At 50.6% G+C, this 12,508-nt stretch overlaps 1 protein-coding gene across 4 annotated transcripts in view; it reads left to right on the top strand.

Moving 5' to 3' along the window:
* Positions 1-12,508, top strand: part of Scarb1 (scavenger receptor class B member 1) — a 65,497-nt gene that overhangs the window by 34,719 nt on the left and 18,270 nt on the right. For all 4 annotated transcript variants that reach the window (XM_021161993.1, XM_021161992.1, XM_021161994.2 and 1 more), the window contains exons 2-6: positions 3,711-3,868; positions 5,277-5,418; positions 7,983-8,186; positions 9,852-9,947; positions 11,296-11,411. In XM_021161993.1, coding sequence (XP_021017652.1) covers positions 3,711-3,868; positions 5,277-5,418; positions 7,983-8,186; positions 9,852-9,947; positions 11,296-11,411 — 716 coding nt within the window. The remainder of the gene's footprint in view (positions 1-3,710; positions 3,869-5,276; positions 5,419-7,982; positions 8,187-9,851; positions 9,948-11,295; positions 11,412-12,508) is intronic.

Genomic DNA, 12,508 nt, shown 5'->3' with positions numbered 1-12,508 from the left:
GGAAGTCATTTTGTACTGGGGAGGTTGCCCTGGGTGGCAGGCAGCATTTGGGAGCTGGTATTCGGGGTGTTGTGCCAGGTAGAGGCTCCACAGAGCCATAGGGCACTGCACAGATACGATCTATGTTAGAAGTGCACACAAGTACCTGCTGGCTGCCCAGGCTGTGTACCTCACCCATGCCCTCACTTATTTAGCTTCAGCTTCCTATTGCAGTGTTCTGGGGAAGTATAGTATACTTGACTTTACAGTTGACCTTTTAAAAATGATGGGTGCGTTTCAATTTCGGTATACAATGGAGGGCGCAGCAAGATGGCTCAGTGGGTGAAGGCACTTGCTGCCAAGCCTAATGACCTGAGTTCGATCCCTGGGGCCCACATGGTGGAAGGAGGGAGAATGCCTGCAAACTGTCCTCTGACCTCCACACATGCACCCTGGCGTATGCAACCCACACGCATAGCCATATACACAAATAAGTAACTGCAGAGATTAAAAGAATATAAAAACCTTTATTGAGACACGCCAGCCTTGTCTATTCTGGAATTTCTCACAGTAGGACTCACAACACCCTGTGCATATTTCCTTCTGTATTCTCTCCCACAGTAGTATACTGAGTCCTTCCCTTTCCCTTCCCTTTTTCTTTTTGAGACGGTCTTACATAGCCCAGGTTAGCCCTGAATTCACTATGTAGCTGAGGATGGCCTGGGACTCCTGATCCTCCTGCCTGTGCTTCTGGAGGGCTGGGGTGGCAGGGGTGGGCACTGTGCCCACTTTGTTCAGGGCTGGGGATGGATCTAATTTAATCCATCAGGTCACACACACACACGCGCACACACACACACACACACATACACACACGACACACATACACACACGCACATGCGCGCGAGTGGAGCCATGAGCACCTGTGGGACTTGTCTTGTGTTGGCAGAGGCAGGTTGGTAATCTCCCAGCAGCTCTCCAGATGTTTCCTAGAGCCTCAGTTTATAAACACTCCTGTCATGGGTGGACACGGAGCCCCGCACGCTTGCTCGGCAGGCCAGCCTTTGCTGGAACACCCTCCTGGGACCTTTTCCTGGCAAAGCCTGTTTTGTCTTTGTTTTGTCCTCTTGCTGTTGTGAAGCGGGTGATTGCCATGCGGCAAGGCTGGCCTCAGAAAGCTAGTCAACCCTCTGCCTTAGCTGCCTGAGCGCTAAAGTGACTGGCGTGTGCTCCAACAGCATGCACTCCGACAGCCAGCTCTTGATTTTTTTTTTTTTCCACCGTGTGTTGATTTGGTTGTGGTTGTAGGGATTGAACCCAGGGCCTTGCATGGGCTGGGTAAGCTCTTTCCCACTGAGCTGCATCTATGTTTTCTCTTCTTTTAAATATAATATCGTTTATTCAGTCTTTGAGAACCACAACATTCATACAACGTATTTCAATGATACACTCTTGCTACTCCTCCCAGATCCCCCTACAGGCCACTCCTGATTTTATATCCATTTTGGTTTGGTTTTGGTTTTGTTCACCCCTTTGAGACAGGATCTCACTATATAATGCTGGCTGGTCTTAAACTCACATAGATCCTTGTGCCTCTGCCTCCCAAGTGTTGGAAGTAAAGTCACGTGCCACCACAGCCAGTACTTTCTTCTTGTCTTTTCTTTTTCCCCCTTATTTACCCCTCAATCCAATTGCTGTGGCCCATATACATATTGTAGGGGCAGTTTTACACTATGTGACAGTAAGCAAAATAGTAGTTCTGGGGTCATGGGGGAACAGCACCCCCAGAGCCTGTGAGCTCTCAGCCATTTGATTCTCGGCCAGATTTATAGTATCAGGCATGTTTTTCGTCCTATGGAGAAGGCCTTAAATCCAGTCAGAGAGTATTGGCTAACCCCATAATATTCGTGCCACTAATGCGTCCATGGGCAGATCTTACCAAGCTGCAGGGTAGTTTGCAGGAGTCACAGCTGCCTAAGGGTGCCAGGGTCTTGAAATGCCTCTCTGTTATTGCCAGATGTTCAGGCTGTGGGTGACCAACGGCCACAGCTGTAGGAAGGTGCGGCAGGACATCTCTTAGGTGGACTCAGCAGGGGATTTTTCTTTCAGTGGGTCCCAAGGAGGACAGGCCAGACCCAGCCATGGCTTTCATGACTCCGGCCTTGCAGTACTCAAGGACAAACCCCAGGCCCAGAGAGCCAAGCTAGGCCTGAGAGAGTGTGGCCCAGTGTCCGCCCACCTGCCTTGGAGTCTACTCTGACGTAGGGCTGGACTTGACCTGCCAGTTCTAGCTTGCCACCTCCCCTTGGAGCCTCTGCCTTGTTGTTTCTGGCTGTTTGGGGACAGTGGGGTGGTTGTCTTTGTCCTGGCAGGTCGAGTTCAAAGACAGTCAAAGGTGATGTAAGCTGCTTGGCTTTTGGACACTGCTGTCTCTGATGAGCTGGGGGTGGTGACTCTTAGCTCTGTGGCATTAGCAGAGGTCCCAGGTCAGGGAATGGTCCACCTCTTCCTCCTAGGCTTGAAGAAAATCAGTAGTTCTGTTTTGAGACAGAGTGTCTCATTCACTGTGTATCCCAGGCTGACCTCAAAGTTATCATCTTCCTCCTTCAGTGTCCCAAGTGCTAGGATGACAGCCCTGCATGGCTGGACCCAGGGCTGCCTGCACACTAGGCAATCACTAAGCCCCGCCCCCGGCCCTGCTTACTGTCTTCTGTCCCTCACTGCTGGTGCCTCAAGAATCATCCTCTTCCCTCTCCCTGCTCCTCAGTACATCACACAGCACTGGCTCTGCCCCCGCTCCACCCCCCCATGCATAAAGCCCTTGTCTCCCCGATTTGGTAAAAGCTTCACGGGACTGGAGACAGCCAGCCTGTCTACTTCCCACTCCTGTCTGCCACTGCGGGAACCTCATCTGTCAAAAATGAATGAATGAGTGACCAAATGAATGAATGAATAAAAGAACAAAGGAATGAGGGAGTAAAAGTGAAATGATCAGTGAATAATGAATGAATGAATGAATGAATGAATGAACGAATGGCTTTCTGGATGAGTTATTGACTGAAAGAATGGAGAGACAGCTACCTGTGCAGGGCTCCTGCCCTAGGAGCACCTCCCCTGATGAGCACTATCCTAGCCAGTGTTCTGTTTTGCTGTGAAGAGAGACTACAAACGAAGACAACTCTGTATTATAAAGCATTTAACTGGGGGCTTGTTTACAGTTTCAGAGGCTTAGTCCTTTATCCTCATGGCAGGGAGCATGGTGCAAGTTAGGTGAAGTTAGTGTTGGAGCAAGTTAGTGTTGGAGCAGTAGCTGAGGTCACAGGCAGAGAGGGAGAGAGAGAGACAGGGAGGAAGGGAGACCAATGGACCCTGTGCTTGGAGTGAGCTTTTGTAACCTCAAACCCTGCCCCTAGCGACACACCTCCTTCAACAAGGCCACACCTCCTCCGACAAAGACACGCCTCTTCCTCCGACAGGGACACACCTCCTCCGACAAGGACACACCCCCTAATCCCTGCCTATAGTGACACACCTCCTCCGACAACACCTCCTAATCCAAGCAGTTCTCCAACTAAAGGCTAAGCTGCAAATATCTGAGCCTGTGGGGCCTTTCTCATTCAGACCACCACAGCCACCCTTCCAGATGAGCCTTGGAGGGTCCATGGCGCAGGCCAGCCTCAGGCAGCTGTTGCAGAGCCCCTCCTCACACTCCTCCCTGTGTCTCCCCACAGAATGTCCGCATAGACCCGAGCAGCCTGTCCTTCGGGATGTGGAAGGAGATCCCTGTCCCTTTCTACTTGTCTGTCTACTTCTTCGAAGTGGTCAACCCAAACGAGGTCCTCAACGGCCAGAAGCCAGTAGTCCGGGAGCGTGGACCCTATGTCTACAGGTGAGGCCAGGCAGGGTGGGGTGGGACTGTGTGTGGGTGTGTGTGTGGGGGTGTTCTGCCTTGCTGAGTTTCGGAGATTGATTGCTCCAGAGACAGAAGCCGGAGGCCACAGTGGCTGACAGTCTGTGGAGAGGCGATGTCTGTCCGAGGTGAGTGCATACGCGCATGCGTGTTCTGGGGTGAGGGCTAATGTGAGTGTATATGTGTTGTCATGAGGGCGGGGCACAGAGGACCCAACAGCGCACAAAATGGGCAAAATGGCTGCTATTGAGTCAGAAAAGTCAAACAAACATGCAGAAGTAAAGCCAAGTTACGCAGCACCCAAGAAGTGAGCCGTCCTGGGTAGTAGTGGCACACACCTTGAATCCCAGCACTTGGGAGGCAGAGGCAGGTGGAATTCTGAGTTCGAGGCCAGCCTTGTCTATAGAGTAAATTGCAGGACAGCCAGAGCCACACAGAGAAATCCTGTCTCAAAAAAACAAAAACAAAAAACCCAAAAACCAGAAGTGAGCCACAAGCAAGGAGGGGACAGAGAGAACAGAGTGGGCTTGTGTCTTAGACATGGCCTCTGTGGGCCTGTGTGAGGAGGACACTTGTGACTTGAAGCATGGGAGGGAGACATGTGAGCCTGGGACAGTAGGATGAGCCGTGCAAAGGTCTTGAGGCAGGAGCATTGAAGAGCAGTGAGGGAGCCAGCTTATGGTACAGGTCCCCCTGGGGCAGAGAGGTGCAGGGTCTGAGGTCTGCCTGCCAGTGCTCTCTCCTCAGATTCCTGTGGGTGGAGCCACCTGCTGAGGTGGGAACATTATTATTCCACCCTGCGGATGCAAAAACTGAGGCCCCACAGGTGGAGAGACTCATTCAGGGTGTGGCCCATCCTGTTCTCTCATGGTTGAAAACTGGACCCAGGAGCGGCTGCCTGGTCCTCCACCTTGGACAGAGAGTTTTAACTTCCGTATGTCTATTTTAGCCCCATCTGTGAGACAGAGGTAATGGTACCCACTGTGAGTAGGTTCAAGGATAAGATGAGATAGCTAGTTGGAGCCACTTAAGCTCTGTCTGCCGTGCCATAAACTCCCAGTAAATGCTACCTGTGTGGATATCTGCTCTGTGCTGGTTGTCAAGTGAAAGGGAGACGTGGGGGGTGGGGGCGGCAGTTGGAGTTGTTTTCCAGAGAGGCTCAGAGAGCCTTATGGCTCACCAGGGAAAGCAGAGAAGAGCTGATTGGTGGTGGCAGTGTCTTGCCCTGGGCAGACAGCGAGGATATAAACAAGAGGTGGCAAGCTTGATTTGGTTGGCCTTGGTGCTGTTTGATATCAGTGTACCATCACCCCAGGGCATGCTGGGAGATGATGGGTGCTTTCTTGTGGCCTCACAGAGCCACAGCTGACTCAATGCCTTTTTACAGGGAGTTCAGACAAAAGGTTAACATCACCTTCAATGACAACGACACCGTGTCCTTCGTGGAGAACCGCAGCCTCCATTTCCAGCCTGACAAGTCGCAGGGCTCAGAGAGTGACTACATTATACTGCCTAACATCTTGGTCCTGGTGAGACTGTGGCCCTGTGTCAACCCCATGCCACCCCTGCTTCCTCCCAGCTTAGCCTTCAGGAGTCAGCGAGCAAGGGCCACCTCAGCCCCACTGTCTCCATGGTGACCATCCCCTCCTTCTCACTGCCTTACCTCCCATCTGAGACTGTGAGACCACTCCACTGTGGTCCCTGGGGAAGCATGAAGGTCAGCGCCACTGGGGGCCAGAGGGCAGGTGGGAGTCAGGAAGAGCAGGCATTTATTGAGCACACTGTGTGGGGTCGCTGAGTCTGTCCCTTGGTGCATGCTGGGATCCACTCAACCCAGCTGTCCAGGGGAGGAAGCAAAAGCCAGGCAGAGGCAAGGAATTTACACAAGGGCCAGAAGGACCCTCCCCAAGGACAAAATCCCAGATACCAATTGGACCAACGTTACCAAGGCAGGATCGGATCCTGTGGTCAGACACCACAGCCCTCTCTGGAAGTCATGGACAGGGTACACAGTGGTTGGTGGTGGGGGGACAGTCAAGGCATGATGTCACAAGGTAAGTATTACCATTCCCAGTGACACTAACTTGAGAGATTGGAACTGTGAGCTTTGTGTGATTTTCATACTTTTTGGAAGATTCTTCTGATTCCCCCCCCACCCCCACCCTCAACCATAGGAAACTGTTGAAAACACCAGCTTTCCTGCAGTCGATGCAGGCCGATGCTGACTGGATTGGTCCTTCAGCCACCTTGCCTCAAGTCCATTTTCAGAGGTGTCCCCGGGGCCCGATGGGGCTGGAGGGACACTTTTTGTTTTTATTAATTTATTATATTACTACTATCATTATCATTATTTTGAGACAGGGTGTTACTGGGCAGCCATAGCTGCCCTGTATCTCATTATATAGACCAGGCCAGCCTTGAACTCACAGAGATCTGCTAGCCTGTGCCTTAAGTGCTGGGTGTGAGCCACCACATTTGTCATATTAATTCCAGTTTTAAAAAATTATTTATGTATATGAGTACACTGTAGCTGGCTTCAGACACACCAGAAGAGGGCATCGGATCCCATTACAGATGTTTGTGAACCACTGTGTGGTTGCTGGGAATTGAACTGAGGACCTCTGGAAGAGCAGTCAGTAGTGCTCTTAACCGCTGAGCCATCTCTCCAGCCCTTAATTCCATTTTTGATATTGAAAAAGCAACAGCATTCTGTGCTGGGCCAGCAGGATGGCTCAGTAGGTAAAAGGTGCCTGTCACTAAGTCGGATGACCTGGCTTTAATCTCCAGGACCCACATGACTGCCTCACATTGTCCTTTGACCTCTATACGTGTGCTATAGCACCCCTCAATAAATATAATAAAAGCCCTGTGTTGAAGGAGACCTGTAAGTGTCGGTGGGTAGGCATCACGCGCTCGCTCGATGGAAAGAACCTGGAGACACCAGCCATGCGTTGCCCAGGAGGCGGAAGGTGGCTTTTGGTTGAATGGCCTTTGGGAAAAACCAAGAGCCCAGATGCTCCATACGAAGGAAGAACAAACAAGAAAACTATAAACTCAACTGAACTTGGGGCAATTAGACCCTGGGGGGGGGCTTCGGGAGAGTAGATATTCTGGGCCCCCAGTGTTGAGGTGGGGCAGGGACATGAGAAGTGAGGTGGAATCCCTGTGAGGAGACTGCGGCAGGAGAATGCTGATTTCCAAGCCAGCCCAGACTACACATTGAGACCTTGCTGTAAACATGTTCAAAAGGAGGCCACGGGGAGTCGGGGAGGCTTTCTCCATATGCTGTGTTTCTAGGCTCATGTTACTGATAAGAGTAGAGTTCACATCCTAGCTATAAACGGGGTATCCAAGGGGCTGGCGAGATGGCTCAGCGGGTAAGAGTACCCGACTGCTCTTCCAGAGATCCTGAGTTCAAATCCCAGCAACCACATGATGACTCACAACCACCTGTAATGAGATCTGACACCCTCTTCTGGTGTGTCTGAAGACAGCAACAGTGTACTTATTTATAATAATAAAAAATGAATTTGGGAGCAAGCAGAGGTCCTAAAAATTCAATTCCCAACAACATGAAGGCTCACAACCATCTGTACAGCTACAGTGTAGTCATATACATAAAATTAATAAATAAATCTTTGAAAATCAAAAACAAAACAAGGTGTCCATATCTCTGCTGGCCCCCTTCTGCGTTAGGTTTTCTCTTAACCTTGGCTCCAGCCTCATCCGTTCTCTTGGTGAGGGATGGCATGGGAGCCTCCTTCTCTGTGCCCCGGCTCTGAGGAGTGTCTCTGGAGGTTCACTGGCTCCATTCAGGCCTCAGGTGTGGCTCTACAGACACGGTGGCTGAAGAGGGCTTCCGGAGGTCAGGCCTGAGCTTCATGTATGCCTTTGAGTCCTTGTAGAATTCACTCAATCTGAACCCGTCGTTGGGTGTTCTCGGGTGTTCTCGAGAGTAAAGGTTACCCTGGCAACAAGGACCAGAGAAAGGTCCACCCTGAGGGCCTGAGCTCTTTGCCTTAAGCCTGGTTGAAAGTGGGGGATGGTGTCCTACCATGTCCGTTACCCTAATCCCATGCCCTTGGCTTTCCAGGGGGGCTCGATATTGATGGAGAACAAGCCTGCGAGCCTGAAGTTGATGATGACCTTGGGGCTGGTCACCATGGGCCAGCGTGCTTTTATGAACCGCACGGTTGGTGAGATCCTGTGGGGCTATGACGATCCCTTCGTGAATTTTCTCAACACATACCTCCCAGACATGCTTCCCATAAAGGGCAAATTTGGCCTGTTTGTTGGGGTAAGTGTCTTCTGCCGCTTCAGAGAGTCAGGTTATCGCTCAAGGACCCTAACTCAAACCAGCTTAAACAAAATTGGGAAATTATCAGCTCTTATAACAGGAGACGCCAGGATTACATTCAGGTGCGGCTTGATCCAGTTCGAGTGGGGGGATATGACTGGGGTTTAACTTAGAAGATTTGAGGCACAGCTTATGGGGAGGAGGAGGACTGGGTCTGTGAAGCACACCTCTCAAATGTCCCCATCAGTGCGACTTAGAGGCACCCACTATTTCTCACAGTTGACCTTTGGTAACCTGAGCTAAGGTTTGGTGTCTGACCCCTGACCCCAACTCTCTGGTTCAGCTCAGCTTTCTCTGTGGGGATCTACTGATGGGCTGTGCTTGCAGTAACATTACCCACACCCTCAAGGACCTGTTGTTACTGAGTTCACGTGAGATTTACTACCCAGTGGTTAGAGCACTGGCTGTTCTTCAAGAGGACCCAGGTTCGATTCCCAGCACCCACATGGCGGCTCACAACCCATCTGTAACTCCAGTTCCAGGGGATCTGACACCCTCTTCTGGCTCACTCAGGCACTGCAGTGCAGGCGGTGCACAGACCTACATGCAGGCAGAAAGACTCAGACACATAAAATAAAAATATGTCCAATCTTGTGGAAAGGAGACTAGGTAAGGCACTGTGTCTCCCTGTGACCAGATGGGGACCCCATGGGGTGAACACATAACAAGGGCGGCAGGCTGAATACCCAGTCTTAAAGCTTTTACAGAGTTAGAGGACCTAGGTAAAGCCCTGTTTCTGTACCTGCCCTTCCCAGCACCTCATATAGACTGCCATCCCTCTCTTCCTCACAGCTGAGGTGTGGCCCTTCTACTGAGCTTCTAGATCGTTCCCGTAGGGAATTTGTATTAAATTCTTTCTTTCTTTCCTTCTTTCTTTCTTTCTTTCTTTCTTTCTTTCTTTCTTTCTTTCTTTCTTTCTTTCTTTGTTTTATTATTTTTATTGAGTCAGGGTCTCTCTATGCAGTCCTGGCTGTCCTGGAATTCACTTTGTAGACCAGGCTGGCCTCAAACAGACATCTGCCTGCCTCTCTCTCCCGAGTGTTGGGATTAAGGGTGTGTGCCACTAAACCCCCGCTAAAATGCCTTTTTACTTTATTAGCTGTTGGCCCTGATTGAGTAGACTTGTCATCTGTGTACATGGGAGTATGAGGCAGGAGTATGGCAAATTCAAAACCAGCCTGGACAACTTAGACCCTGTCTGAAAATGTGCAATAAAAAAGAAGGCTGGATGGAGGGTGGAGCTGGAGAGATGGCTCAGTGGTTAAGAGCACTGACACTGACTGCTCTACCAGAGGTCCTGAGTTCAATTCCCAGCAACCACATGGTGGCTCACAACCATCTGTAATAAGATCTGATGCCCTCTTCTGATGTGTCTGAAGAGAGCTACAGTGTACTCACATAAAATTTTTAAAAAGCGTGGTGGGAGGCTGGGGGTGTGGCTCAGTGGACAAGCACTTGCCCACATGTGTAAGGCCCTGGGTTCTGTCCCCATCATTTATGCAGCAACAGTGAGGGGACATACCCATAGCTGAAGAATAGGTGGGCTTGTGCCTATGTCATGATCTATGCCCAGGGCTAAAGGTGCTGTTGCCTGCCTGTCTGTAGATGAACAACTCAAATTCTGGGGTCTTCACTGTCTTCACGGGCGTCCAGAATTTCAGCAGGATCCATCTGGTGGACAAATGGAACGGACTCAGCAAGGTGAGCAGGAGGGGAGACAGTCCCCATCGACTGGGGTGGGGACTACATCAGGACAAGCCTTGACAGAGGGTGTCCAGGTCACCCGAGGACTTCACGGGTCCCACGACTGTCCCTGAGGTATTTCTGTCGGGAACTCTGTACTCTTCGGTTCCTGAGCTGTCATTTCTAAGGCTGACAGGAAGACATCCCCATAAAGATAAGACAATGAGGTCCAGCACCTTGCCTAGGCCCACCCGGAAACCCCCCAACACTGCTTATAGAACCCAGCTTCCTGGCCATTTACCCACCACCACGCCTCTGTGTACCCAGAGAAATGTGTTTTCCTTCCTTCTTCGAATACACAGAAATCCTGTCATGTGCTATTTTGCTGCTGGCCTTTCTCCTTAGGGGCATCTTTATGGATAATGTGTTTTTGTTCTGTTGTGTTGTCCAGAGGTCCAGGTACTAAAGATGGAGCGCAGGTCATGTGAATCCTTGACAAGGACACCACTGCTGAGCTAGACTTCTGCCCTTCACTGGGGGATTCTAGGCAGGGGCTCTACCACTGAGCCACACCCCCAGCCCCTCACTGGGGGGATTCTAGGCATGGGCTCTACCACTGAGCTGAGCCCCCAGCCCCTCCCTGGGGGATTCTAGGCAGGGGCTCTACCACTGAAGCCACGCCCCTAAATTTTTTTATTCTGAAATAAGGTCTCTGTGTATCCCAGGCTAGCTTCAAAAATTCAATCCTCCTGTCTCTGTTGCCTTGCAAGTGTTTAATTCATAGATGTGTGTTACCACACCCAGCCAACAGCTATTCTTAGTGGGTGCTGTTCACATTAGCCAGCTGCTGTTTTATATGCATTGGTGTTTTGCCTGCATGTGTCTGTGTGAGGGCCTTGGATCCCCTGGAACTGGAATTATAAACAGTTGTGAGCTGCCATCTGGGTGCTAGGCATTGAATCTGGGTCCTCTGGAAAAACAGCCAGGGCTCTTAACCATTGAGCCATCTCTCCAGCCCCTAATCGTCTCCTTTCTACTATGAGAAGGGCTGACTGAAAGCTCTTACTGCAGAGTGGGAAGTACGTTTAGTTTTGCTGTTGCTGTTGTTGTTTTGTTTTGTTTTGTTTTGTTTTGGAAGCAGGGTCTCAGTGTAGTCCTGGCTAGCCTGGAACTTGTACAGATGACTTAACTGAGTCCCCAATAATACTGTATGTTCTGTCCCCACTGTGGGGAACAGGAAACTGGGCTGGATGCTCTGTGCACACAGCCTGCTCACAGGCTTGGATATGACGATGTCTGCACTAGGGCATGCATTGGGTGCAGGCCCTGGCTGTCCCTCAAGGCTATGTCTCATCCTGTCCTGCAGATCGATTATTGGCATTCGGAACAGTGTAACATGATCAATGGGACTTCCGGGCAGATGTGGGCACCCTTCATGACACCCGAATCCTCGCTGGAATTCTTCAGCCCGGAGGCATGCAGGTAAGCCCTGTGTAGGGACTCCCTGCCTCCTACCAGGAAACTCTTGCTTCTGAGATGGTTCAGGGTCCACTCAGGTAGCTCCCTGGGAGTGTGCTCAAAGTGTCTGGCCCTCAATGGTTTTTCTTGTCATTGTGACAAGATACCTGACAGAGGTGACTTGCGAGGTGTCTGGGGACTCAGTCATGGTGGCAGTGGTGAAGGGTACTGGTAGGAAAGGGTTAAAGTCTTGTAGCTTGGGCTCCACCATCCCCAGCCACCTCTCCAGCCCATTTATTTGTGTGTATGTATGCTGATAATGGAACCCAGGGCCTCACACACACTAAGTAAGTGGCCTGATACTGAGTCATGCCGCAGACCCTAAATAGGATTTCAGCCTGGCAGAACTGTGTGAGAGCAGGGTGCAGGCCAGGTGTCTCTTTCCTTCAGTCCTTCATGGTGTTATCTCCAGAAACAAAGGCCTCTTCTTATACAATCACAAGGATCGAAATCAGAGAATTTAACATCGCTCTAATAAGAGCCTCTAAGCTGGTGCTGCTGCATAAAATAAAAAAACAAACTGTGCTTATAATTTCAGATTAGGGGCCATCTTTGTGGCTGGGGGTGGGGGGAGATCAAAGCAGGAACTCCAGGCAGCTAATCAATCCACTTACAGGAGCAGAGAGTCACATTGAATGCACTCATGCCTACAGCTCAGATGGCTGTCTCCATTCTTATACAGTCCATGAGCCAAACCTAGGGAATAGTGCCACCCACAGTGGGCTGGCTCTTCCCACATCAATTAGAGGAATCCAGACAATTTCACACAGTGAGAGTCTCTTCACAGGAGATTCTAACTATGTCAAATTGACATTTAAAAACTTACCACCAGACTGTGTGAAAAGATTTTCTGAGAAGAGCTTTTGCTTAGTGTTGGGTCTTAGAAATCTGGGTGTCGGTCAGGTGTGGCAGTGCTTGCCTTTAATCCTAGCACTCAAGGCAGAGGCAAGGGAATCCTTGGGAGTCTAAGGCCAGCCTGGTCTACGTAGCCAGTTCCAGTTCTTTACATAGAGAGACTATAGAACTACATAAGGAAGGGACAGAGGGAGGGAGGGAGGGAG

Source organism: Mus caroli, chromosome 5, assembly GCF_900094665.2.
Source record: "Mus caroli chromosome 5, CAROLI_EIJ_v1.1, whole genome shotgun sequence".
In the NCBI taxonomy this organism is placed as follows: domain Eukaryota; kingdom Metazoa; phylum Chordata; class Mammalia; order Rodentia; family Muridae; genus Mus; species Mus caroli.
The sequence above is the reverse complement of the archived record's forward strand: the minus strand, read 5'-3'. Positions and strand labels throughout refer to the sequence as shown.